The 27,144-nt window shown below is 59.0% G+C and overlaps 3 protein-coding genes across 4 annotated transcripts; 1 reads left to right on the plus strand and 2 right to left on the minus strand.

Annotated features, from left to right (window-relative positions):
- Positions 1–2,550: 2,550 nt before the first annotated feature.
- On the minus strand, positions 2,551–5,680 carry ZNF579 (zinc finger protein 579). Its single transcript, XM_081107846.1, has 2 exons — positions 5,568–5,680; positions 2,551–4,638 (listed from the first exon to the last, which is right to left on the minus strand). Exon 2 carries the CDS (start codon positions 4,634–4,636, stop codon positions 2,954–2,956), a length of 1,683 nt encoding a protein of 560 aa, XP_080963972.1. The 5' UTR covers positions 4,637–4,638; positions 5,568–5,680; the 3' UTR covers positions 2,551–2,953.
- A 9,799-nt stretch (positions 5,681–15,479) lies between these two features.
- On the minus strand, positions 15,480–23,518 carry FIZ1 (FLT3 interacting zinc finger 1). Its single transcript, XM_081108472.1, has 3 exons — positions 23,498–23,518; positions 22,103–22,461; positions 15,480–17,577 (listed from the first exon to the last, which is right to left on the minus strand). Exons 2-3 carry the CDS (start codon positions 22,421–22,423, stop codon positions 16,387–16,389), a joined length of 1,512 nt encoding a protein of 503 aa, XP_080964598.1. The 5' UTR covers positions 22,424–22,461; positions 23,498–23,518; the 3' UTR covers positions 15,480–16,386.
- Positions 23,519–24,235: 717 nt separating this feature from the next.
- Positions 24,236–26,820, plus strand: LOC308531547 (zinc finger protein 524-like). 2 transcript variants are annotated; one of them, XM_081108511.1, is made up of 2 exons: positions 24,236–24,311; positions 25,770–26,814. In XM_081108511.1, the coding sequence occupies exon 2, from the start codon at positions 25,809–25,811 to the stop codon at positions 26,601–26,603; it is 795 nt and encodes a 264-aa protein (XP_080964637.1). In that variant the 5' UTR covers positions 24,236–24,311; positions 25,770–25,808; the 3' UTR covers positions 26,604–26,814. The 2 variants fall into 2 exon arrangements, with proteins under 2 accessions (XP_080964637.1, XP_080964636.1); XM_081108510.1 differs by lacking the exon at positions 24,236–24,311 and adding an exon at positions 25,161–25,651 and having other exon boundaries at positions 25,770–26,820.
- Positions 26,821–27,144: the final 324 nt, after the last annotated feature.

Consider the following 27,144-nt stretch of genomic DNA (forward strand, 5'->3'; position numbering starts at 1 on the left):
CTTGGCGCTATGTGTTTTAACCAAGGTCACCTCTCCAAGAAAGGTTGTTTCCCCGGGTGAGGATTTTTCCCTGGAGTTAGGGTTAACAGGACTAAAGAAGAGAATGAATCAGTAAATCCCCCTAGTGTTACTAATACCATGTACTACTTATGAAGAACTTGGACTAAGACTGTTGGCAATAAATTTGGGACTTGTTGGGTCCACATCCCCAGGGGTCTGCCCACCAGGGAAAGCACCAAAGCCTATACCCCTGGAGACCCACCAACACAGGGCAGTCCCAGGGAAGGCAAGCAGTGAGGCTGGGAGGCCATAACCTTTACTGGGTAGGATAATCTCCTTTAGTCACTTTCTTGTAGCTTAGCAGTAGAGCAGTGGAGTAGCCCTTATAATGGAACACAGAGATTAACCTAGATAGGATTAAACTCAACAGAATTAGATTAACAAACGCCCTAACCTTTGGAATAGAATGAATAGGATTAAACACAGCAGAACTAGATTAACAAACGCCCTAACCTTTGGAATAGAATGAATAGGATTAAACTCAACAGAATTAGATTAACAAACACCCTAGCCTTTGGAATAGAATGAATAGGATTAAAATCAACTGGTATAAATACAGATGTAACAGGATAATAAAGACAGAACCTGGCTGGAGAGAAACTGGCTGGAGAGAACTTGGCTGGAGAGGCTGGCTGAAGAACCTGGCTAGGATGCTGATCAACTAAACACTGTCTTCGTGTCATTCCTTCTTTGCCGACTCCGTCCACACCTTTGGGAACCCCTGGACCTGCTGGGGTTGAACCCCAACAAAGGCAGAGGAGAAGCTAGCCATTCCCAAGATGAAGAGAAAGAAAAGTCATCCTGAGCTGCCGCAAGAGGCCTTCAAAAAGCCTCGCAGCCGCCTGCAGATGCACTTGCTGGAGTCTACGCAGGTTTTCCACGCACTGGGCAAGAGGAGTGATGAGAAAACTGACCCGTCTTCCTCGCGGGCCCTGGGAAACTCAAGCAACCCCAAAGGCCCCCAGCCACGCCCAGTTTTCAAACCATGGCTGATTATGCGCCCCCGTGAGGGCAAAGGTCCTGTGAAGACTCAAGTCAAACCCCAAAAACCAGATGGAAGTTCTGACAAAGGGTCTCCACCTCCATCCCAGGACAAGCTGCCTTCTCCCGGGAAGGTCAAGTTGGTGCCATCGGTTTTTCCAACCATGGACAACAAGCCTCCAGCTCGACCTGTTCCTCGCAGGCCACAGCCTCGGGCATCACGTCGGCCTGCCGTGACCAACCCAGCCAAGCCCGCTGCAGCCACTGCAACCCTGCCAACTCCTGCATCTGTGACAGGTCCTGTCAGATCAGCTCAGCCAGTGTCGACCAACTCAGCCGGACCAGGCCTCAACAACCCTGCCCGGCCTAGGGTCCCTCGGCCTCCTGCTTCTAGGCCTGGGCCCCACACAGCATCCTCTGGTGCTTCCCAGAAGCGGGAGCCTGTTCACTCCGCTGTGAGCCAGCCCCCGGCCCCGCTCAAGCCTCCCAACCACTATCCACTCCAGCATTTCACCCGCCAGCCAATTCTATGGAGGCCACCTGAGGTTCCGGGGCCAGTCATCTCAACACCCATCACAGATGAGCAGAGGCCAGAACGAGAGGCCATGAAGAGGAAGGCTCAAGGAGAGCGTGAGAATGCTGCCAGACTGGGGCGAAGTCGTCAGCATTTCACTGAGAGGGAAGTAGAAATGGAGCTTGCTGGGCACTTTGGCTGTGTGATGTAGGAGATGCTGGGAGTGCTGGTGCCGCTTTGGGTACCTGCTGTTTTTCCATAGATAGGTAGATCCATAGATACGTAGATCCATAGATAGGTAGATCCATAGAAACGTAGATCCATAGATAGATAATAGGTAGATAATAGATAGCTATGAATTTCTGAATATTGATATATTTTATAACTTAATGAAACTGAATAATGCCCGCCCTAACTGGTTTGGATCAGTGGATAGAGCCTCGGCCTGCGGACTGAAGGGTCCCAGGTTCGATTCCGGTCAAGGGCATGCATGTACCTTGGTTGTGGGCACATCCCCAGTAGGGGGTGTGCACGAGGCAGCTGATCAATGTTTCTCTCCCATCGATGTTTCTAACTCTCTATCCCTTTCCCTTCCTCTCTGTAAAAAATCAATAAAATATAAAAAAAACTGAATAAATTAGCAAAAACACACAAAAATACACCCAAAAAACACACACACATTCCAGCTCCTCTGAGGGTTGTGGCTTCGTCTGGGCATCCTCAGAGCTCAGCACTGGGCCTGGCGTTTGCTGACCGACAGCACATGCTGCCTTCCAGCGGGGGAGGGGGGGGTGGGGGCGGGCGGGAGCGGCAAGGGGCTCCCCGCAGCTCCCCTCGGACGATGGTAACTCTTCTCCCACGCCTCCTGCGTCTTCTTTGGCCAAACTCTGCATCCTGCCCGCGGGAAACCCACGTTCACAGACTGTGGGCCGGACCCTGGCTCCCCCAGACCCGCCCCCGCTCCCCCTCCACAGACAGCCTCACTCTCCTTCACGAACTCACATTTATTCACAGACACACAGAGGGACAGGGGAGGACCTCTGCTCACTGGGGACCCCCAAGGCCTGGCAGTTCCAAAGAGGCGACGTGTCCAGTGTGTACAAACAGGGCAGCGGGCGGGGGTCCCCCAGTCTCCATCCTTCTGGCCAGTGTCCTGCCCCCCTCCCTTTCCAAGGGGCCCTGCCTCCGATGAACTGGGTGAGCAGTTCCCAACCGGCAATGGGGACCTGGCGGGGGGGGGAGAATTAGGGCGAGGGAGGGGCGCGCGAGGCCCCCCCTTAGTGTCAGGGCTGCGAGGGGCGGTGGGCAGGTGGAGGAGGGACCCCCCTCCTTCAACTTCTCTCCTCCATATTGCAAACCGGGGGCCGGCTGGAGGGGCGGGGCGAGGGCCGGCGCGGGTCAGGAGGCCAGGCCGCCCAGGCCCCGCAGGTGCGCCTTGCTGTCAGTCCCGTCCTCCTCCATGTCGAAGGCGGAGTGGTCTTGGCTGTCGAAGCAGGAGTTGCTGAGGAAGACAGGGGGGGCCGGCGGCGACCGGGGCGGGCTCCCCGGGGAGGGCGGCTCCTCCTTGATGTGTGCGAGGGGCAGGGGCAGCCCTTCCTCGCCGGGCCCCGGGGGCGCGGGCGGCGGGGGCGACGGCGGGGCCGGGGCCTGCAGCGCCTGCAGCGCGGCCGCCCTCTCCAGCTCGGCGCGGTGGCAGCGCTGGTGGCGCAGGAGGCTGTAGGCGCGCGAGAAGCGGCGCGGGCAGTGCGGGCAGGGGTGCGGGGCCGGGCCCCCCGCGTGCACCTGCGCGTGGCGCGCCAGGTCGGCCAGGCGCTTGAACTCGCGCTGGCAGCGCACGCACTGGAAGGGGCGCGCCCCCGAGTGGGTGACCCCGTGCTGCCGCAGGTGCGCGCGGCGCCGGAAGCCCTTGCCGCACTCGGGGCACCAGAAGCGGGGTTCCCCCGCCGGCGGCCGGGCGGGGGCCGGGTCCCCCCCGTTCTGCCCGCCTTCTCCCCCCTCCGGCCCGGCCCCCTCGCCGCCCTCGGGCCCCTTCCCCGAGTTCCGGCCGCCCGAGGCCCTGTCGTCCTTGCGGGCCGCCGAGGGCAGCGGGGCCAGCAGGCTGAGCGCGCCGTGCACGCGGCGGTGCTGGCGGAGGTAGGAGGCGAGGCGGAAGGCCAGGCCGCAGTCCGGGCACACGAAGGGGCGGTCGGTGGAGTGGACCAGCCGGTGGCGGGACAGCGACCAGGGCCGGGCGAAGGCCTTGAGGCAGATGGGGCACTGGTGGCGCTTGGGGCGCGGCGGCGGCCCGCCCTCGCCCTCCTGCTCGCCCTCGGGGCGCAGGCACGGGTGCGCCTTCAGCTCGCCCTTGGTGGCGAAGGCCTCGCGGCAGCGCAGGCACAACAGCGTCCAGTCGGCCTGGAGCAGCACCTGCTTCTCCTCCTGCCGCCCGGCCGCCAGCGCCAGCTCGGCCCGCAGCTCGGCCGCCCCGGCCTCCGTCTCCTCCGCCTCCGACTCCGGGGGATCGGCGCTGGCGGGGGCCACGGGCGCGGCCGGCTCCCCTGCGGCCCACGCGTCCGGCCACGCGGCCTCCTCCGCCTCCTCCTCCGGGGCGCCCGCGGCGGCGGGGCCGGGCTGCTCGGCGGCGGCGGCCTCATCGGCGCCGGTGGCGGCGGCCCCGGCCTCCTTGGCCGCCCTCTCGATGGCCAGCTCCACCTCGCCGCCCGCGTGCTCCTGGGCCAGGTGGCGCCGCAGCTGCGCGGGCTCCGGGAAGGTGCGGGGGCAGGCGGCGCAGCGCAGGGGTGGCTGCGGGCCGTGGCCGCGCAGGTGGCGGGCCAGGTGGGCGGGCCGGCGGAAGGCCTTGGGGCACAGCGGGCAGGCGTGGGGTCGGAGGCCCGAGTGGCTCAGCCAGTGGCGCGAGAGGTAGTAGGGGAAGCGGAAGAGGCGGCCGCAGGTGGGGCAGGGCAGGGGCGCCCGGGGGGCTCCAGTGGCTCCCCGGGCGCCCCGGCCTCGTCCTCGGCCTCGGCCCCGGCCACGGCCCCGGCCCCGACCCCGGCCACGGTGAGGTGGGCTGCCCTGGGCGGGTGGAGGGGGCTGCGGATCCATGCCTGTGGGAGACAGGAGAGAGGTGGAGAGATTTGGGGGGGACGGGGGGGGGGTGAGACGTGAGAGAGAAGTAGAGACAGTGATGGAAGTGAAGGGGTCAGGTATTTAGCCGGAGGAAGGAGGAGAGAGCAACAGAGGTGTGAGCCAGAAAGGGCAGGATGGGGAGCCCCGAGAGCAGGACACCCCACGGGGACAGCGATGGAGGGAAAACGAAGAGGTTTGGACAGATAGAGACCGTGCAAACAGGTCAGAAGACCATGGAGGAGTCGGGGTAGGGAGAGGCAGGGAGACAGGGAGACACAGACAGAACTGGAGACAGAAGGATACAAAGTCAGCGACTGCTATTTCCCTAGGGGCCCCGCCATGGGAGCGGCTGGAGGGGCGGGGGTGGTGGGGGGGAGGCAGTCAGGAGGCCCCGGAAACGGGGTGTGTGTGCCCAGGTGCGGGGCTGGGAGCGGAGGGGGGAGGAGGAGAGCTCTTGGGTCTGAGCCCGGGGGGGAGGGTGTTGGGGGCCTGACTCCTGGGACTGGGAGGTGGGGCTGGGGATGGGACCTGGGCTGCAGCGATGCCTGGAATGCAGCCTCCAAACCCCCCAGACGTGCGGGGCACGGGGTCCTGGGCCCCAGGGGCTGGGCGGGGAGGGAGGGAGGGAGGGGGCTGGGCTCCTCCGACGAGGGAGACGCAGGGGCTGGGGCGCAGCTGCCCGGATTCTCCAGGGAGGAGGAAGCCTTGGGCCAGGCGCCTGCACCCCGAGGGAGGCTGCCGGGGGTCCCTAGCCCCCCGCCCCCGGGGGTGGGGGCGATCTCCTGGCGGGGCCCAGCCTGCCCTCCCCGCAGGCATGATCTGCAGAATCGGGGCCCCGGAGGCGGCCGTGCAGATCCCTGAGCCGGGAGCCCGCCCTGGGCCCGATCGCCGGGCGCCCCGCGCTTACCTCGGCCTCCTGGGCGCCTTTCTTCCTTCCCCGCGGCCGGCCGAGTGGACGGTGGTGGCGGGGAGGGAGGGCCCGAGCGTAGCGTGGAGGGGGGCGGGTGGAGGAGGCTGGGCTCGGTGTCACCGCCTAAGCCTTCCCCCCGGAAACCCGCCTTTCCTCCCAGCCTGGGAGAGGAAAGACTGGCTGGGGAGCCGGAAGCAGGAGGAGGAGGGGGACCCCGGGGGCGAGGAGGTGGGGAATGGGGGGGGGGGCGGTTAGGGGGCCTGGCCTCTGGCCTCCCAGAGGGAGGAGCGCGCCGAGGGCCTGGGAGGCTGGGTCCAGCTCCTCTCCCTTCCAAACACATATTCATTCATTCCTTCAACAAACACACATTTATCGGGTCCGGTCTCTGCCAGGCTCTGGGCTGGGGGAGGGGGAGGCCGGGGGAGGAGATGAATGAAGTAGTGACAGGCTTCAGGGAAAGTAGGGACACTCCGGACTAGAACCTGACTCCAGCCTTCCCTTGGCTGCCCGAGCAAGTGTTTCCCTTCTCCAAGCCTCAGGTTCCCCCCTGGGGATAGGCCCGGCAGATTCGTTCAGTCCTAAGTCATCGGTGTTAGCTGAGCACCTACTATGGGCCGGCTCTGCATATATTTCGCAGCATGTATTCCCCTGACCTGAAGCCACCAGTATTTAGTGAGCACCTACTGTGGGCTGGATCTGTCCTTGGTGCTGGAGCCACAGAGGCCCTGGGGCCCTGCCTACAGGGAGCTCGCGGTCTGGCGGAGGAGGCAGGCGCAGAGCCAGTCACCCTCCCGGAGAGTGATCCCCGAGGACTTCCTGGAGGCAGCCGCGTTTCAGCTGAAACCTGCAGGATAAACGCCGAGGGTTAGGGAAGAGGAAGGAGGAGCTGATGGAGACGCACCAACAGGGCCACATCTCAGATACCTCAAGTGGAGCAGAAAATACCCCCAGCTGGACGCCTGGACTACATGCTCAGCGTGATCGCTGGCGAGAGTGTGGGAAACGGCCCTAGCTGGTGTGGCTCAGTGGATAGAGCATGGGTCTGCGGACTGAAGGGTCCCGGGTTCGATTCCAACCAGGTTGTGGGCTTGATCCCCTGTAGGGGGTGTGCAGCAGGCAGCCAATTCTCATCATTGATAGTTTCTCTCTCTCCCTTGCCCTTCCTCTCTGAAAGCAATTAGATATATAAATATGTGTGTGTGTGTGTGTATGTGTGTGTGTGAGAAACAGGACCTTTTCATACCCGGCTTGGGAGACTGTGATTTGGAACTGCCTTAACTAGGGAGCATATCCGGGCAATCCTTGTACTCAGAAACGTACTCAGAAACACACAAACCGCTCTCCGCGCCAGATTTTTTTTTTTAATCTATTTTATTGATTTTTTACAGAGAGGAAGGGAGAGGGATAGAGAGTTAGAAACATCGATCAGTTGCCTCCTGCAAACCCCCTCCTGGGGATGTGCCTGCAACCAAGGTACATGCCCTTGACCGGAATCGAACCCGGGACCCTTCCGTCCGCAGGCCGACGCTGTATCCACTGAGCCAAACTGGTTATGGCTCTGTGCCAGCTTTTAATCCGTGCAGTTGTGTGCATTCCTGCAAAAGACCAGAAACAGGCTAGCCACCCACGCGTGGGGATTTGGGTAATCCATCGTGATTGGTCCACCCGGTGGAATGCTATACACCCATTAAGAAAGGATGAGGACGCCCTAGCCCAGGCGTGGGCAAACTACGGCCCGTTTGAAATGAATAAAACTATTCAAAAAAAAGACCGTACCCTTTTATTTTATTTTTTTAATATATTTCATTGATTTTTTACAGAGAGGAAGGGAGAGAGACAGAGAGTTAGAAACATCGATGAGAGAGAAACATCGATCAGCTGCCTCCTGCACATCTCCTACTGGGGACGTGCCTGCAACCCAGGTACATGCCCTTGACCGGAATCGAACCTGGGACCTTTGAGTCCTCAGGCCGACGCTCTATCCACTGAGCCAAACCGGTTTCGGCGACCGTACCCTTTTATGTAATGATGTTTACTTTGAATTTATATTAGTTCACACAAACACTCCATCCATGCTTTTGTTCCGGCCCTCCGGTCCAGTTTAAGAACCCATTGTGGCCCTCAAGTAAAAAAGTTTGCCCACCCCTGCCCTAGCCGGTTTGGCTCAGTGGATGGAGCGTCAGCCTGCGGACTCAAGGGTCCCGGGTTCAATTCCGGTCAAGGGCATGTACCTGGGTTGCGGGCACATCCCCAGTGGGGGGTCTGCAGGAGGCAGCTAATCGATGTTTCTCTCTCATCGATGTTTCTAACTCTCTATCCCTCCCTTCCTCTCTGTAAAAATCAGTAAAATATATTTAAAAAAGGAAAAAGAAAGGATGAAGACGTTTGCTGTGCAAAGCGAGGCTTGTGTGATCGTGTGAAGAGGGGAGGAGCAGGAGGGCCCCCCCCCCCTCCAGCCTGTTCTGTCCGCGCTGATCTCGGGGCTGTGTCTGGAGGACCCGGAGGAGGAGAAAGGGAACTAGCAACATTGTCTGACTCCCAGAACCGGAGCTCCCCGCGCTCCACCCTTCTGTACTGTCCGAGCTTGAAACGGTGTGGAATGGGTTCCTTCTCCAAGTCAAGGGGAAGGCCATGGAGGGTGATGGAAATGAGAGTGGGGACCGCTGCTTCTGCATGTGCCTCACCCAGGCAAGCCCCCTTGTTCCTCTGGCCTTAGCAAGTGGGTAGCGTGACTCTCGCAGCTCAGAGAGCGGGAACGTGAGGGGAAGCGAGGTGATAAAGGTTTCCCAGCCAGCCAGCCAGCCTCAGTAAATCTTTGCCTTTCCCAGGGACTGGAGAAAGGGTAGGGGCCAGGCACTGTGCGGGGCCAGCACAGCCAAGGGTTTGGTGGGCCTGAGGAGGCCGCGAAGGATTTAGAAAAGACAGCAGAGAAAATAAGCAGAGTCTAGTCTAGGTGGATCTCCTGTGCCTGGCTGAGGCCACAGAGAGGGATCCAGAGGTCAAGCTGAGACTTTATTTTATAGCCAGAGGTAAACAAGGTGGTGGTCACCATAGTTACAGTGTTCTTGTGAGTTTCACTTGTTTTGGCAGCACTTGCTGCACCTCCCGCAGCCCATTAGCTGCCCAGATAGGATCTAGGGAGCGTTCTAGGGTCAAGCCTAATTATGCTAAGAGGGCTGTGCCCTCTAAGCTGGGACTTGTTTGTGGCTTTGCCCACAGGTCAGTCCGAGGCTTCACCCTATAGCCACTCCCTACATGGCACAGTTGGGTTGGCATCCTCTTGTGCACGGAAAGGTCGCTGGTTCGATACCAAGTCAGGGCATGTGTCCGGGTTGGGGGCTGGATCCCCAGTAGGGGGCGTGCAAGAAGCAGCCAATCGATAGTTGCAAATATCAAAAAATTTCACATCAATATTTCTTTTTTTAAATATATTTTATTCCCCTAGCTGGTTTTGCTCAGTGGTTAGAGCGTCGGCCTGCAGACTCAAGGGTCCCAGGTTCGCGATTCCGGACAAGGGCATCTATCTTGGTTGCGGGCACATCCCCAGTGGGGAGTGTGCAGGTGGCAGCTGATGGATGTTTCTCTCTCATCGATGTTTCTAACTCTCTATCCCTCCCCCTTCCTGTCTGTAAAAAATCAATAAAATATTTTGATATTTTAAATATTTTTTTAAAAATATATTTTATTGATTTTTTACAGACAGGAAGGGGGAGGGATAGAGAGTTAGAAACATCGATGAGAGAGAAACATCCATCAGCTGCCTCCTGCACACCCAAGGCACATGCCCTTGACCGGGATCAGACCTGGGAGCCTTCAGTCTGCAGGCCCGGGCTCTATCCACTGAGCCAAACCGGTTAGGGCTCAATGTTTCTTTTTAAAAAATCAATTAAAAATATTTTTTAGCCGAAACCGGTTTGGCTCAGTGGATAGAGCGTCGGCCTGCGGACTGAAGGGTCCCGGGTTCGATTCCGGTTAAGGGCATGTACCTGGGTTGCGGGCACATCCCCAGTGGGGAGTGTGCAGGAGGCAGCTGATCGATGTTCCTCTCCCATCGATGTTTCTAACTCTCTATCTCTCTCCCTCCCTCTCTGTAAAAAATCAATAAAATATATTTGAAAAAAACAAAAAAAAAATATTTTTTAAAGGGGGTGTAGGGGCTAGGACAGTGATGGTGAACCTTTTGAGCTCGGCGTGTCAGCATTTTGAAAAACCCTAACTTAACTCTGGTGCCGTGTCACATATAGAAAATTTTTGATATTTGCAACCATAGTAAAACAAAGACTTGTATTTTTGATATTTATTTTATATGTTTAAATTCCATTGAACAAAGAAAAGTCAACCAAAAAAATGAGTTTGCGTGTCACCTCTGACACGCGTGTCATAGGTTCGCCATCACTGGGCTTGGAGCATGATATTTTAAAGCACTTGCTCAATAACACTATTTTAAAATTTTATATTTCCATTGATTTCAGAGAGGAAGGGAGAGAGAGAGAGAGAGGAAGTTCGCCAAGGGGGAGGCGATGGAGAAAGGTACGGGCTTGCTTCCTAGAGAGAGCCTCGCTGGGTCCTGGTCTTGAGGGTGTTTTTCGGGAGGATCCCAGGGGAAGACTCATCAGCTCCCAGCTGTGTCCTATCAGGGTCGGGTCTCTATTGATTAGGCACCAGGGCTGCGGGCTGCGGGTTGTTAGTCAAGGCAGCTGGTCCTGAGGCAGCCATGGCGTCGCTGGCTGGGTTGTGCTGCTTCTCTGGGCCCGGAGCTGAAACACAATGGAGGCCTTGTCTATTGGATGCAGGTCAGAACGTCATGTTGCCTGGCTGTCCTGGCGCAGTGGTTGAGCTTCGACCTGTGAACCGGGAGGTCATGGTTTGATTCCGGGTCAAGGGCACATGCCTGGGTTGCGGGCTCGATCCCCCAGTGTGGGGCGTGTAGGAGGCAGCCGATCCATGATTCTTTCTCATGTTTGATGTTTCTCTCTCTCCCTCTCCCTTCCTCTCTGAAATCAATAAAAACATATCTTAAAAATAAATAAAATATATTTTAATATATTTTTATTGATTTCAGAGAGGAAGGAAGAGGGAGGGATAGAAACATCAATGATGAGAATCATGGATCGGCTGCCTCCTGCACACCCCCCACTGGGGATCAAGCCCAAAACCTGGGCATGTGCCCCTGACCAGAATTGAACCTGGGACCCTTCAGTCCGCAGGCAGACGCTCTGTCCACCAAGCCAAACCGGCCAGGGCTAAAATATATATGTTTAAAAATGTTTGAAAGAAAGAACCTCATTGTTCTGGGGGCTGAATGCTTAAGGACTGTCAGTCTCCAGCCTCCCTCATTCATTCCCCATCTAAGGGGATCAAACCTATGTAACTAGCAACATGCCCTAGGAGGGAAGGTCAGGGCAGGGTCTGAACTTTGTGGCCAGCGATATGCTGGGGCAGGGGAGGGGGTAGGGAGGTCACACTGGGGGCAAGGTTCTTGTTTTGCCCGTTGCTAGGTACCCAGGGCTTCCCGCCTTGGTGACCTTCAGTGCCAGACCCACGGTCCTTGCTCTGCTCATGTCTGTCCAACTGCCTCCCACAGACCCACTATCTAGTTGCAAAATTCATCACCCCATGAGCAGTCACTCCCCATCTCCTCCCCCTCCCAGCCCCTGGGATGCAGTAACCAGCCGCTGTCTCCGTGGGCTTGCCCACGGCGGGCATTTCACACCAGTGGGGTTGAACAGACGGGGTCCTTTACGGCCAGCCTTTCACTCGGCACCACGTTGTCAAGATCCATCCACGCTGTGGCCTGTGTTGATAACTCATCCCTCTTTTTTTGGCTGAAAACTACTCCAATACCATTCCATTCGGGCATGCTGCATGCTGTGTGTTCATTGGTTGGTGGACATGGGGGTGTTTCTACCTTTTGGCCATTGTGAATAGCGCTGTTGTGGTTTCCATCCTTATGTTTTGTTTGAAGGGCAGTTTTATTTAAAAATATATATATATTTTATTGATTTTTTTATACAGAGGAAGGGAGAGGGATAGAGAGTTAGAAACATCAATGAGAGAGAAACATCAATCAGCTGCTTTCTGCACACTCGCTACTGGGGATGTGCCTGCAGCTAAGGTACTTGCCCTTCACTGGAATTGAACCTGGGACCTTTCAGTCTGCAGGCCGACGCTCTATCCACTGAGCCAAACCGGTCAGGGCAGGGACAGTTTTATATACCGAGGGTGCATGCTTTTTATTTTGTCATCCAATTTATTTTATTTTATTTTTTGTTCATCCTCACCTGAGGATATTTTTCCATTGATTTTTTTTTTTAGGGAGAGAAGAGTAGAGGGGAAAGACAGAGAGAAACACATCGATTAGTTGCCTCCTGCATGAACTCTGATCAGGGCTGGAGCTGGGGAGGAGCCTGCAACCAAGATAAGTGCCCTTGACCGGAATCGAACCTGGGACCCTTTGGTCTGCAGACGCAGGCTCTATCCACTGAGCCACACCGGCTAGGTCTGTCATCCAATTTTTAAAGGCTTATGTTGGGAAAGGAATTCAGGACTGGAGGTGGCGGGGACAGGAAATTTCAGGCAGAGAGAACAGCGCGGTGTGTGTGTCCTGGGGGGGCCCGGGGGCCTTGGGTTGGGGCGGCACAGAGGCCAGAGCTGCGACTGTGCCCGGCCTCCTGGGCCAGGCCGAACGCTGGACGCATTCCTGGGGCACTGAGAAGCCATTGAAAAGGTTTCAAGCAGGAGAGTCACATGATCCGGCGACTGCTCTAGAGAAATTCCTGTGGGACCCACCCAGGAGGGAGCAGGGAGGGGGCGGGGCGCGAGTCCAGGTGAGCCAGGGGCCTGGGCGGGGCTGGCCTGGGCTGGGAACCAGGCTCCCGGGCAGGGGGGCGGGGTCTGGCGCTGATTGGCTCAGACGGATGCCAGTCCCACTGAAGCTGCCTCCTCATTGGCTCTCTTGTCTCCCGTGTATTCAGAAACGCCCAGAGATCACACCTTGGCACTCTTGCCTGGACACCCTCGGGGGAAGGAGGGGTGGGGGGGAAGGGGGGGCGCCCACTCGTCCTCCTCTCCTGTCCCCCCGCCTAAAGGCTCTACACGCCTGGCTCCTGGGGCCTCCCTCGCGGCTGCCTCTCTCTGCTTCATTCTGCTCCAGCCACAGCGCCGTCTTTGATCTTTCTGGACTCAGGGTCTTCGCAGGGGCCATTCCATCTGCCTGGCGTGCCTTCCCTTCCCTATTTTCCCCCTTACTCCCTTGCCCCGCTGGTGTGGCTCAGGAGGTCACGGTTCGATTCCTGGTCGGGCACATGCTTGTGTTGCAGCCTTGATCCCCCCAGTCTGGGGCGAGTGGGAGGCAGCGGATGAGTGATTCTCTCTCATCATTGATGTCTCTCTCTCTCTTCTTTCCTCTTTGAAATCAATCAACATCTATTTTTTTTAAACTTTAAAAATAGCCAGAACCGGTTTGGCTCAGTGGATAGAGCGTCAGCCTGCGGACTGAAGAGTCCCAGGTTCGATTCCGGTCAAGGGCATGTACCTGGGTTGCGGGCACATCCCCAGTGGGGGGCGTGCAGGAGGCGGCTGATCAATGTTTCTCTCATCGATGTTTCTCTCTATCCCTCTCCCTTCCCCTCTGTAAAAAATCAATAAAAATATATTTTAAAAAAAAAACATTTAAAAAAACCCCACAAACTTTAAAAATAAATAAAATAGCCTCCCTGTCACGTCACCCTCTCGTCTATACTCTGCCTTTATTTTCAATCTTGTATTTATGGCCAACCCAATCATTGCGGACCTGGCCTCCCATAGGACTACAAACTCCTGGGGGCGGGGCTTGCTGTGCCGGCTGCTGAAGTGCCCCGCCCTCCGAGAAAGGAATCAGGTGGAGGTGTGGTGGGTGGCGGCCTCCGCCTCCTGAGGTCCCTGTTCTTGACTCCACATAGCCCGAGGCCGTCTCCATGACAACCCTGGCTCTTTTCCAGGCGCTCACTCTCCTGGCCAAGGGAGCCAGCCTTGAGTGGGCGGGTCATGTCCTTGGTGCCAAGCCTGTATCTAAGGGGGCTGGTCGTCTTTCTCCATGGCAGGTGGGTGTTGTTTTTTTTTTTTTTTTTGTCTTTGTATTTTTAAAAATATATTGTTATTTATTTCAGAGAGGGAGAGGGAAAGAGAGACAGAAACATCAACAATGAGAGAAAAATCTTAGCCCGGCTGCTGGCTGCCTCCTGCACGCCCCACACTGGCGATCGAGCCCGCAATCTGGGCATGTGCCCTGAGCGGGAATGGAACTGTGACCTCCTGGTTCATAGGTCAACATTCAACCACCGAGCCACGCCGGCTGGGCTCTCCACAGTGTTGTTGATGGATGTCTGAGTCTGCGTGGGCAGCTGTAACAAAACACTACTGACCAGGTGGCTCGTAAACAACAGACATGTATGGCTCCCAGTTCTCCAGGCTGGAAGTCCAGGGCCAAGACTCCACATGGGCCTGGCCAGTGTACTTCATTTGGTTGAGCATTGTCCCCATACACTGCCAGGTCACTGGTTCGACTCCAGGTCAGGGCACATGCCCAGGTTGTGAGCTCGATCCCCAGTAGGGGGCGTGCAGGAGGCAGCCGATCCATGAATCTCTCTCAACATTGACTTTCCTCTCTCTCTCTCCCTTCCTCTGAAATAAAAATATATATACACACACACACACACATATATATATACACACATACATACATACATATACATATATATATATTTTTTTTAAGTGCAAGAGTGGTCACCTCCCTTCACACTTAGCCTCTTGCTCACCATTGTCCAGGAAGAACAATCATATGCCCACTAGCTTCTGAGTGACCGGACCCCGGCTGACCTCCTCACCTTGTCTCACCCTCCGTCCTCTGGACTCAGGCCCCTCCTGGTGGCTCCCTCCTCACCATGCGGCCTCAGCTCAAATGCCGCCTCTGCAGGAAGCCCGCCCAGGCCACTTACCGCATTTCCTTCAGAGCGCTCGCAGCCCTCTGGATTGCCTCCCTCATTTACTACTCTTTCCTACACCCCGCCTCGCACTACTAGACCGTCAACCCCATGGGTTGTTTAGTTCACTGTTGGGTCCCCAGAGGGGTTACAGTGCCTGGCACGCAATGGGCACCTGGTATAGGAATGTTCCACCCTCACACCCAGGAGGCAGTCTGAAGGGCCGCCCGTCCTGAGGTCTAGGTGGCCTCTAAGATGCTAACGGGGTGGCCCATAAGCAGAGTCTAAGGCAGCCGTGGGCAAACTACAGCCCGTTTGAAATGAATAAAACTAAAAAAAAAAAAAAAAAAAAAAAGACCGTACCCTTTTATGTAATGTTTACTTTGAATTTATATTAGTTCACACAAACACTCCATCCATGCTTTTGTTCCAGCCCTCCGGTCCAGTTTAAGAACCCATTGTGGCCCTCGAGTCAAAAAGTTTGCCCACTCCTGGTAAGGGGTGAGGGCCTCTCCCTCCTGGAAGGAACTTGTCCCTAAGGTGATAGTTTGGGTTTTAGAGTGTCAGCCTGCAGAGTGAAAGGTCCCGGGTTCGATTCCGGTCAAGGGCACATGCCCGGGTTGCAGGCTTGACCCCTGATCCATGCAGGAGGCAGCCAATCAATGATTCTCTCTCATCATTGATGTTTCTGTCTCTCTCTCCCTCTGCCTTCCTCTCTGAAATCAATAAAAATATATTTTAAAAAGGGGGGCTGTCTAGTTCTAGGGGGATGTCCATCTGTGGAGGCACAGCTTGTGTCTAAGGGGCAGGGTGCCATGTAGTTGATAGGGTAAAGCGCCATCTCAAGGACTCCAAATTCCTTCCTTCTGCAAGAGGCCTGGTCTATGTCAGGAGGGAGGAACCCCCATGCCCTGGGGCCAAGATTCAGACAATGGGACGCACTGACCGACAGGATGAGGTTTATTGGGGTCTTGGGAGACACAGGGGACTGGGATGAGGGGGTGAGGTCCAGGCTCATGGGGAGACCCCCCTAGCCAGCCCCCCCTTTCCCTTGGGGTTGGGGGGAACACAGAGACAGACAAACCGACAGAGAGGGGAAGACCAACAGGTGCTAGGACAGAGTGGGAGGAGACCCCAGTGTCCGCCAGCTCCCGCTCAGGTGAGCTCGCAGGTCGGGAATGACGCCGAAGGGGAGGGGCGAGTCTGCCGTGTCCGCTGTGAAGAGGGCGCGGCGCAGGCCACAGCAGGGCCAGCCCATTCCAGTGGACAGGAGGCTGCGCATCTGGACCGGTCCATCCTACTGGGCGGGGGGATGCCCAACCAGCCTAGTCTAGTGTTTGGGGGCGGGGAGATCACTAGGGTTGACCCATTCCGCAGTAGGGGAGGGCGGCCTGTCTGGGGAGTGGGCTGAGGGCAGGGGGATCTACCCTGGTCCTCCTTCCGCACAGGGAATGCAATGGGGGAAGGCAGATTCTGGCTCTATCCATCACCTAGGGGCACCAGTGATTGTGGGGGTGCATTTGGAGGGATCCAGGGAGATTCGGGGGCATGGTCCCCCTACACTCTCCAGACCAAGGTCGCTGGGAATGATGGCTCTCAGGGAGGGGGCAGGCTTCCCTTGGGGAGGGGTGCCCGTCTTTTATTAGGGCCCTCGAGTGACTAGTACTTGTGTAGGTCCATTTCTTAGTCTCCCCAGCCCAAGGGGCCCATTGATTTGGGGGTGCCCAGCTCAGGGCCTATATGGGTTTCTGGTGGCTCCATCTCTCCAGCCAGGGCCCCCTCATCTCAGGGCCCCTGTCTGGGTTTGGGCGGCCCCCTGGGGACCCCGAGTCCAGCCGCAGGCGGCGGGGGCGTGGTCAGTCCATGCCGCGGTGGAGCTTCAGGTGCCGGGAGAGGTTGCTGAGCGTGATGAAGCCCTTGCCGCAGATGTGGCAGGGGAAGGGCCGCTCGGTGCCGTGCAGCAGCCGGTGGCGCTTGAGGTAGCACTCGTGGCGGAAGAACTTGCCGCACTCGAGGCACGGGAACGGCTTCTCGCCCGTGTGCACCAGCACGTGCCGCTCCAGGTCCCGCGGGGAGCGGAAGAGCTTCTCGCACTCGGAGCAGCCGAAGATCTTCTTGCTGCGGCCCGAGCTGGCCGCGGGCTCCCCGGCCGCGGGCTCCCCCTCGGAGGCCGCCGCGGCCGCCTCCGCCCCGTCGCCCTCGCCGTGGCTGACCCGTCGGTGCTCTTCCAGGGCCGCCAGGGCCGCGTACAGCGCCCCGCAGTGGCCGCAGCCGTAGGTGGCCGGCCCCGAGTGCGCCTCCAGGTGGCTGGCCAGCGCCGCGGCCGAGGCGAAGAAGGTCCCGCAGTCGCACTGGTACAGGGTGTCCTCCGGGGGCTCCGCCGCGGCCGCCGGTGGGGGCGCCTCCCCGCCGCCCCCGGGGAGCAGCCCCCCCAGCTCGGGCACACCGCCCCCCACGCGGCCCAGGAGCAGCCCGCCGTCCCAGGCCGGCCCCGCGTCCCCCGCCTCCTCGGCGCCGCCCTCGCCGGGGGTCTCGGGCCCCGCACCTGCCCCCGCGGCCCAGGCCTGCGCGGGGGGCGCGCCCGGGCCCTGCAGGTCGTGCGTCAGCTTGTGCCGCTCCAGCAGCGCCGGGGCGTTGAAGTCGCGCTCGCAGCGCGGGCACTTGAAGGGCTTCACGTCGGTGTGCGCGGCCCAATGGGCCGCCAGCTCCCGGCCGTGGTCGAAGCGCCGGGCGCAGGCGCCGCACGCGAACGGGGGCAGCGAGGCTGCCGCGGCCGCCGCCGCCTCCGCCAACCCCCAGCTGCCCGGGCCCACCCCCTCCGGGGCCTCGCCCCCGCCGGCCCCCGCACCTCCGCACACGGAGCAGGGCCCCACGTTGCAGCACACGGAGCAGGACGGGCTCAGGGCGGGCAGGCCCGGGCCGGGCTGCAGGGGCGACGGGAGCACCCCGCGGTGCTGGCGCTTGAGGTGGCGGCCCAGGCTGGAGCGCGAGGAGAAGCGCAGCTCGCAGACCAGGCAGCAGTAGGGCTTCTCTCCGGTGTGGACGACCTGCAGGGCGGAGGGAGGAGAGGGTCAGGGCTGAGGGTGCAGCCGGCAGGGCAGGGCCCGGACACGGAGGGAGGTGGCCCGTGCCTCCCACCACGTCCACAAGGCCGTGATCCGGCTTCCCTCGCCTGTGGGCCGCACTCCACGGCTTTAGGCCCTCCAGCCTGCGGGTGCAAAGGAGCCACATACTAAACCCCACAAGCCCAGCAAAGGCCTGCGCGGTGGCCTTACAAACTCAGACCCTAAAGCAACCACAAAGGGTGGTCTGGGATGGAAACCTCTTAATGAAAAGCGCTTTATGGTGGGTAGTCATGCCCGAGGCTAGAATTTTCCCTGACAAAAGCCAATCTTTACCCTAACTAAGCCTGTCTATGGTCCTTGGCATCTAGGATAACCCCACCTCTGGAATGTCAGGGTAACTCCCCCTTTTCCCGGACCCCTCAGGGTACAACCGTGAAGTATCCTGTACCCACCTATGTAAAGGAACCATGTGTCTACCATTTTACTTTTTAGCCAATCTCAGAGGTCCGTCGCCTCCCCCATCCCGCTTTGCTTTCGCCCACCTCCCTTACCTATCCCCAATGGATTTCACGAAACCCACTACTGCCTTCTCTTTGATTATAACAAATAAAACAAGATTTGAAACTGCCACTCTCTGGAGCATTTTCTCAACCTGTTGAGATTTTGCTTCCCGGCAATTGTGGACCGATGGCTTAAGCAAACTTCTCTACAGGTTTGAATGTTTCTCACGTGGACAAGCCTCCAAACCTTTGCCCGTGCTGCTCCCTGAGGGAATGCTGCTTTCCAAGGCCCCCAGCTCTTCCTCAGTTCCGACAAGCCCTCCCACCCTGGGAGAGAGGCTGAGCACCGGGAATCTGAGCGCTGCCGGGTCTGGGTTCAAATCCCAGCTCTGCCTTCCACTCTGAAACCGTGCGCAAGCAATGGCCTCTCAACCAACTTTCCCGTGAACTACTTATATCCTCTCCTGGGGTAACAGGTGGCTCTTTTCCTGTAAATGCTCTAGGACAAGCATGTCAAATTCGCGGCCTTGTGGGCAGCCCACAACCAATATTTTTGCGGCCTGGCCAATATAACGGCATGTAAGAAACATCTTAATAAAAATTTTGTAACTTAATTTTTACAATATCCTGTTATACATAATTGTTAATAAAGAACTACAACGTTAATGACTGATGACTATAATCCTGCTGCATTCATTTCCCTTATTCACCTTACGCGCAGGCGCACCATGTCTCTCCACTAACACCAGCAGCGAATATTTTAGCAGCCGATGGCCACGTCATTAGTCTTGGACTGACTTGTTTGGTGTGCGCAACAGGAAATATTTCGCTTTCGGAGAACAAGAAAAATAGATTTGCGTGACGCTTATGAATTTGTGCCGTTATTCAGTGTCTGGTAAGTTCATGTTCAAGAAAAAATATTAATTTTTATTAAAATGTTCTATTATTTTGTTAACGATGACTCATTTATTTCAGCCCTTTGTATTCAGCATGTCTCTATCGACATAAACCTACGTTTCTATAAAAGTGGAAGCTTTTGTGTTTTTTGCAGCCACATCCACTTAAACCTTGTTTATTCAGCCTGTGTGAGCCTGTGAGTTTGACACGCTTGCTCTAGGGCTTTGTAGAGCAGAACCGTCCAGTGAGACTGGCTGCAGTGATGGAAACGCTCTAGATCTGTCCTGTCCGACATGGTGGCCACTAGCCACGTGTGGCTGCTGAGCCCTGGGGATGTGGCTGGGTGGCCTTACACAGGTCTCTGCTGATATGGCCCTTGAGGTTTTTCTGTTGTTAATCCTCACCCGAGGATATTTTCCCATTGATTTTTGGGGAGCGTGGAAGAGAGAGGGTAAGACAGAGAGAAACATGGATGTGAGAGAAACACATGGATTGGTTGCCTCCTGCACGAGCCCCAACCAGGGCCTGGACGGGGGAGGAGCCTGCAACCAAAGTACGTGCACTTGACTGGAATCGAACCCAGGACCCTTTGGTCTGCCGGCCGACGCTCTATCCACTGAGCCACACCGGCCAGGGCCCTTGTGGTTTATTTAAGTGTCCTGGAATAACAGACACAGGTTTTTAGTCTAGAGCCCTATTGATTGGTAGGGTCTGCCTGGAGAGCTGTCGGGAGGACTCCAGGCTGGATAAGAGAGTGCGGTGCTGGATTAATCATGTCTGCCAGGAGCATGGGGCCTAAAGAAGTGGGAGTGCTACCCCAGAAAAACCACCCCAGGCCCCATCCCTGACCCGGCCGGACCACTTCAGGGCCCCTGTATTAGCCTCAGAACACGGGAACCCTCTGTGCTCCTGTCTCGGCTGCGAGCTGACATTTATCAACCTGGTTGGTCAATGACTACATTTTTGACTTGGGAGGCCGCGAAAGGAGTGGGACACGGGCTGTTTCGGTCTTGTCTCTCTCATTTCCCCCAAGGAGCCTGCATACTGTAGGTGCTCATTAAATGCTCAGTTGAATGATAACCTACTAGTGGGCAGGGGTGAGACCTCAGTCGCCTGTGAATGTCACATCGAGTTAAGGATCAGGGATTTTAATGGGGGGGGGGGGGGTGGCGGAGGTTCCAGGTCACAGGGGCTGGGCACGATGGGGAGAGACAGGAGGTAGTAAGGCCACTTAGAAAGTTGGGATCACAGCCAGAATGAAGGGTGAAACCAAGGCAGACAGCACGGGACAGAGGAGGGGACAAAGGGAAAGGCCAGTGACATGTCTGGTTTTACTTAACCCTGCAGTGTGAGTGTCTGGCCCATAGACTAAAACCCGCTCCTCACAGCGGCCGAGGTGTACACGACTCAGCTGCTGCCTGCCCTCCCCCGCACCACCTTCTGCTCTGACCCCGGCTCGCTCCGCCCCAACCACAGGTCTCCCATCCCTTTCTTGCCCACACCAAGCTGTCCCCACCTGGACTTTCACACTGGCTGTTCCCTCTGCCTGGAGTGCTGTTCCCTGCTCACACTTCAGGTCTCAGCTCAAATACCACCGTGCCCTGCCCGTCCCCGCCTGGCCTGGCGGCCCACCGCTCTCCCCTCTTTACTCCTGCACATCAGCTTTCTGTTGCTTAATCTCCTTCCCAATACTTCTCCCCTTTCAGGACAGCTTGCCTGTGCATTTGCTTTCTTGTTGATCGTCTACCTCCAGTGGGACATAAGTTCTCCAAACGCCCCGACTTTATTGATTTCCCTTTGGTGACCCCAGTGTAGAGCAGAGAGAGCTCTCAATAGATAATCGCTGAATGGAAGAGTTAAGTACATACATGGTAAATCTGGTTTTTTTTAAACGGCAAGGGAGCCCTAGCTGGTGTGGCTCAGTGGATAGAGCGTCAGCCTGCAGACTGAAGGGTCCCAGGTTTGATTCCAGTCAAGGGCACATGCCCAGGTTGCAGGCTCGATCCCCAGTGGGGGGCGTGCAGGCAGCAGCCAATCGATGATTCTCTCTGATCATCAACGTTTCTATCTCTCTCTCCCTCTCCCTTCCTCTTTGAAATCAACAAAAACATATTTAAAAAACAATGGCGGACTTCAGTGCTGTCTTTCTGTCCACCCAGAAGCCCAGGCTCCTGTTGTTGCCCTTGGCCCTGATCTCTATCGGGATAATAGGTTTTTGTCTCCATTCTGTCTCCATTCTATTTGCACGCCCGTAGCTGCCCCTCCCCCCCAGGGGGCTGATGGCAGAGCAGGAAGCATGCCAGCAGCCCGCAGTGCAGACCCCGGGGAGCCTGGCTGGGCCCTGCGGGGAGCGGGTGAGCCAAGCGGGGCTCTGAGGGCCCTTCCCCTTCCCCACAGCACCCCCTCCACACACAGTAAGGGAATCACCCCAACGCTGTGACCAGACCCTCAAGGCCTGAGGTGAGAGCCTCATGGGGAACGCTGCACCCTACCCCCCACTCCCGGCTTCTCTGGCCTCAGGCCTCTGCCCATCCTGTGCCCAGGTCCCCAGGGTCATCCCAGCCCAAGCAGAGCCTTGAGGGCAGAGCCATGAACTGGAGCTGGGCACTCCCGCCTCCCAGCCTGCCAGCCTGCCAGCCTCCCAGCCTGCCAGCCTCCCAGCCTCTCAGCCTCCCAGCCTCCCAGCAGGGAAGGCAGCTGCTCAGGCCCCATGTAGCAGAGCAGCCTCAACTCCTGGCCCCCAGTTCCTCCTCCCACCCCCTACCCCGGCCCACCCCCCCACCCCAAATACAATGGCAAGGTAACCATAAACACAAAACTGCAGAAGCTGGTGTGCCGGAGGGGGCAGGGGTAGGGGTGGGGAGTGTGGCCAGGAGGATGGATGAGAAGAGGAACCTATAGGTGGGGCAAATGTAGATGAATGTTTGCCTCCAATCCTTAAGTAGGTGGGGACTGACAGAGAAACCCCTCGAGTTCTGGCTGGCCAGGGCGCTTTGACCAGGAGGGAGGGAGGAAGAGGAAAGTTTTCTCTGGTGCCAGAGTGGGGCTGGGGCTCCAAGGCCATGTCCAGCCCCAGGAGGGAGGCGGCCCGTCCAGCCTGCAGGACTCACCTGGTGGTGCAACAGGCCGGTGGAGTCTCGGAAGCCCTTGGGGCAGGCGGAGCAGCGGTAGGGCCGCTCGCCTGTGTGCGAGCGCAGGTGATTGGCCAGGTTGAAGCTGTGCTTGAAGCCTTTGCCACAGCGCGGACACGCGTGGGGCTTGAGAGCAGTGTGACGCGCAAAGTGGCGCCGCAGGTCCGAGCGGTAGCGGAAGCTCTTGCCACACTCACTGCAGTGAAACGGCACGCGTGGGGCGGTCGCAGCCGGCGGTGCTGGGGCCTGGGCCGGGGCCGGCGCGGGGACAGGGGGCGCTGGCAGCGGGGCTTCATCCATGGTGGTGAGGCGTGAGGGCAGTGGCGGGCGGGGGCTCTCTGGAGCAGGGGAGACAAGGAGCTAAGGTGAGGGCGGCACCTCCCCATTAGTCCTCCCCCATTGGCTCTTGAGAATCACAGGCCAGTCACTATCCCCTGGGAGCCACGCCCACCTAGGCCACGCCCACTCTCTTTAAGCCCCACCCAGTTACCTACAAACCCTTACCCACTCATCTGCCAATCTTTCTAATCATTCCAAGTAGCCTCTATCCCACTGAGTGTTTTTAAGTCTCACCCCCTCTTTGCAAAGACTCCCATTCCTCTCTAAGCCCCGCCCGCTGTGGCTTAGCCCCGCCCACTCTTGCACAGGCGCCGCCCACTCCTTCATAGTCCCTCCCACTGTTCCAGGATCCCCCTTCTATTCTGGGACAAGCCCCTCCCACTCCCTTGTGAGCTCCTCCCACTCTCCTTTGAAGAATAAAGTCCTGGATCCTTGGATAAAACCAACTGAAACTCTTTTCGCTTGCTATTTCCACTAAGGCTCCCCAGATTACACTCCTAAACCCCACTTCCTCTAAGACACACCCCGGGGCACACTCCACCCCTTTTACTCTAAGCTCCTCCCACCTCCACATGGAGCCTCATTTCCCACTCAGTCCCATGAGGACCCTCCAACCAGCCCCGCTAAACCACGCCCCTTTATTGAGCCCACCCCTTTACCGGAGCCCCTCCCACCAACCACCCAGCTCCCTCTACCAAGCCCCGCCCAGTCGCGTTACAAGCTCCGCCCACGGGACACCTCCCTGTAGTGGCCCCACCCCCGCCGCCATTAAGTCCCGCCCCTCCCCACCCAATCGCCTGCGGGGCCGGCCCCCCTCCCCAGTCCCCTCCAAGACCCGGGCCCACAGAACTGGTCTTTGTGCCCCTCCCCCCGCCCCTAAAAGGTGCGGGCCCGGGGCACCCGGGGCGGGGGCCAGTCCGGCGGGACCCGCGGCCGGGTGAGTGCACCTCGGAGGTAGGGCGCGGGGGTTCGGGGGCCCTGGGGGGGCCCCGGGAGGCCAGGAAAGTCAGTCGGCTTTCCTCTTTAATTACTTACACCTCCCTCTGGGCGCCGACATTTTGGGCAGCGGGGGCAGCGTCACTTCCACCCGGGGGGCCCCTCGACTTCCGCCTCGGCTCCCTTCTCCCCCGCGCTCCCCCTCCCTCCCGCCTTCCTGGCCGCCCCCTCCCAGCCGCCCGCCCCTCTCCCTCGTTCCCATCCCTTTCCCGGCGCCAGCAGTTCACGAAGCCAGGCAGGCGCCATCTTGGATGAGGGCAAGCGGAGGGGCGAGGTTCGGGGTGACCCTGCGCCATGCCGACTAAGGGCAGCGCGCCGGGTAACATGTTAGAGGTGCATCGGGAGAAACGAAACCTCCAAGTCCGCCGGCCGCGGTAGAGTTAGAGGAGGCCAGAGCGGCTTCCATCTTGCCCTCAGCCCTCCCGGAGGCTTTGAAGCTGGTCGGGCGCCATGTTAACTACGGGAAGGAGCAGCCATTTTCCCGCTCCTCATCCTCTCGGTACCTGGGTTTCACTGGGCCCCCGACTGGGCGCCGTGTGGGAGGGAAGCATTTCTACCTGGTTGTCATGTGTTGGCGGGTTACTTCCCGCTCGGGGCCAGCGAGGGCGCGGGGAGGGCGGGCGCGGGCGTGAGCGGCCCTGAGGCCCGAGCGCGACCCTTTGTTCCCCGCGGGCGCCGGTCCGACCGGGAGGGGGAGTGGGCGGGGCCTCCGGGGCCGCTCCGTGGGGCGGGGCCGTCGCGCGCGCGCGCGCAGTCAGGGGACGGGCCCCCTCGCCCCCGCCCCTTCCCACGCGTCGACCCGGTCGCCCCCCGCACGCGCACACTCGCGAGCCCCCGGCGGCATGCAAATGAGGTACCCGAGAGGAGGGGTCCGGGCGGGGGGCGGGAGCGGAGGGAGGGGAGGAGGGGGCCGCGCGCGCCGGGAGCGCGCCCCCCACACCTGCTCCTGCTCCCGCGCCCGCGCACTGGGCGCCGTGCGCTCGCCGACCTCGCGCGCCCGGTGGAGCCAGCCGAGCGCGCGCGCAGACCCCCTTTCCTGGCGGCCTCGCCGGCTGCGGCCCGGCGCGGCTCATCGGACGCCCCTGAAGGGCTCGCCCGCCCCGCCCCCACCCGTCCCCCCGCGCTCCGGGCCGGCCGTGGGCGAGAGTGGGGACATCACCCCACCCCCCAAGGCAGTGGTTGTCCTCCAGTCCAGTCCCCCTCCCCGGCTCGCACCATGTGATTCTGGAGAAGCGGTTGCCCCGCCATCTGTGCGCCTGTTCCAAGGGGTCACAGTGACATCTGCAGCCCCTGCTCCTAACTGCACCTGTGCTCCACCTCCCTCCACTTGGGGACACCCCAGCTCTGATGATGATGCTGGTGGTGGCGGTGGTTTATTGTGTCCTTACTATGCGTCAACGGACAGCCCTGGTATATCCATTTCCCAGGACCAGCGGGACCCCATGATGTCCCCTTGGCCCCTGAGTTCCTTTCTTCTCACTCCCTGCCTGGCCATTGTGTCCGAATCTTGGCCCGGCCACTTCCTAGAGGAGGGAGCTTGGGCAGCTGGCATGGCTGCCCTGCACCCGGGTTTCCCATTTGCCAAGTGGGGGTGGTTGTGACCTTCTCAGAGGGCTGATGTCTCCCGATGCTCTGTGTCCTGAGCGGTTTGTGTGAATCATCCTCATGGCATGTCCCCGGGAGGCGGTGGAACTCCGTCCTATTGTGCAGAAGGCTTAACTGAGGCTGGGAAAAGTGTGCACCTGGCCTGGAGCCACACACAGAGCGACAGACTCAGGAATGAACCCAGAACGTCTGCCTCCGGAGACTAGACTCCAGTGTATTTCCTCACCAGCCGCTGGGGGTCAGACACCACCTGGGAGCACGGCCTTTCTTCCGGTCCTGCCCTGGCCCTCCCACTTCTGCGATCAAGAGCGCGGACAGAATCATTTCCCAGGCCTCTGTAGCCCTGGAGCTTGCTGGGCGCTCTGCCTTGAGGATCACAGCACTGGCCTGTAGCCTCAGTTGGACTCTCTCCTCCCTTGAAGATTTTTCTTTATTTTGGCTCAAATTGACCTTGAACTTCGTGATCCGTGGCAGGGGTGAGGGAGGCCTGGGGCACGTGTCTGGGGCTCAGGGCAGTGCCTGTTTACCAGCTGGCACAGAATTATCCTGTCCTTTTACTCCCCAGCGTGGCTACCATTGTGCGTCCAGGTGAATGTCAGCCATGCCCAGGTTGAGAGACCCAGACAGAGGGATGGGCGAGGTCTCAGGGAACCAGGGGCACTCCAGACCTACCCTGCACTGACGGCTGCCCCCTTTCTCCTCGTAGCCCGGCTCCAGTACCCAGACCCAAGTCCTCCACTGCTCAATGGACACCCCCAGCCCAGACCTGTTGCCTTCGCCTTTGCCTGGGGAGGAAGAGAAACCTCTGGCCTTACCTTCTGCTGTCCCCCGGGGCCGCCCGGGTGAGCGTCCGGGAGGGGCCTCCTCCTCCAATCAGACGCTCAAGGCCTGCCCCCCTCGCAAACGAGGCCGCCCCCCCAAGTCAGGGCAGGAGCCCCCGCTGGCAAAGGGGGTGACAGCCCCGGTGGGCAGCGGCCAAGATGGCAATGACCTCCTGCTGATCGATGATCAGGGTGTGCCCTATACCGTCTCAGAAGGGGCCTTGGCGGACGGGCCTGAGGGCTCGGGCCCCAAGAAGACCCCGCACTTCTGCCCAGTGTGCCTGCGGGCCTTCCCCTACCTCTCGGACCTGGAGCGCCATAGCATCTCGCACTCTGAGCTGAAGCCACACGAGTGCAAGGACTGCGGCAAGACCTTCAAGCGGTCCAGCCACCTGCGGCGGCACTGCAACATCCACACCGGCCTGCGGCCCTTCCGCTGCCAGCTCTGCCCCCGCCGCTTCCGTGAGGCTGGCGAGCTGGCGCACCACCACCGTGTCCACTCCGGGGAGCGCCCCTACCAGTGTCCCATCTGCCGGATGCGCTTCACAGAGGCCAACTCGCTCAGGCGCCATGCCAAACGCAAGCACCCCGAGACCATGGGAGCCCCCGTGTGTCCCCCAGAACCAGGGCCTGAGCTACCGTGGGACCACGAGGGCATCCTGGCCACAGAAGGGGCCGAGGAAGAGGAGGAGGAGCCGGAGGGAAAAGAGCTGGCCTGACCCACAACCCCGGCCAGGTTTAGTGCTGGGGGTTCAGCTGGTGCTGTGCCTGGGTCCTGTAGCCCAGACACCCTCCTGTCTGGTGGGATTCTTGTTGTGGGAGGGGATTTCAGGTGAGGACCGCAACTTCTGGTGGGCCCTGCTGCCTTCTGCCACCTTCTCCCGGACTTACAGGCCCTTGGATGCAGGGGCCACAAATAAATCACTGCGGCCTGGCTCCCCCTGTGTGTTCAGTGCTGGTGGGAGGCCTGGCCTTCCTCTGCTTCTCTTTTTCTTGTTAGAAGAGGACGGGAGAGGGAGAGAAAAGGGATTGGCTGCCTCCTTCATGCCCCCTACTGGGATCAAGCCCCAAACCCAGGCATGTGACCTGATCAGAAAGTGAACCAGTGACCTCCAGGTGCATGGAGCGACTCAGCCAACTGAGCCACACTGGCCAAGGCTACTCCTCCTCAAATGCCCTCTGCCCCTACACCACCCATGGGACTGCTTGGGATTTGGGAGTCTCCATGTCACGTGCCTTTAACTTGGTGATAAAGAAGTG

The sequence above is a fragment of the Myotis nattereri genome, assembly GCF_964212035.1.
Source record: "Myotis nattereri genome assembly, chromosome: 15".
Taxonomy (NCBI): domain Eukaryota; kingdom Metazoa; phylum Chordata; class Mammalia; order Chiroptera; family Vespertilionidae; genus Myotis; species Myotis nattereri.

Bases quoted from the DNA above. Each gene is read 5' to 3' on its own strand.
- ZNF579 (XM_081107846.1), bottom strand. From the start codon at position 4,636: ATGGATCCGCAGCCCCCTCCACCCGCCCAGGGCAGCCCACCTCACCGT.
- FIZ1 (XM_081108472.1), bottom strand. From the start codon at position 22,423: ATGGATGAAGCCCCGCTGCCAGCGCCCCCTGTCCCCGCGCCGGCCCCG. The intron at 17,578-22,102 runs GTGAGTCCTGCA...TCCGCCCTGCAG, and splicing joins CCGGCCTGTTGCACCACCAG to GTCGTCCACACCGGAGAGAA.
- LOC308531547 (XM_081108511.1), top strand. From the start codon at position 25,809: ATGGACACCCCCAGCCCAGACCTGTTGCCTTCGCCTTTGCCTGGGGAG.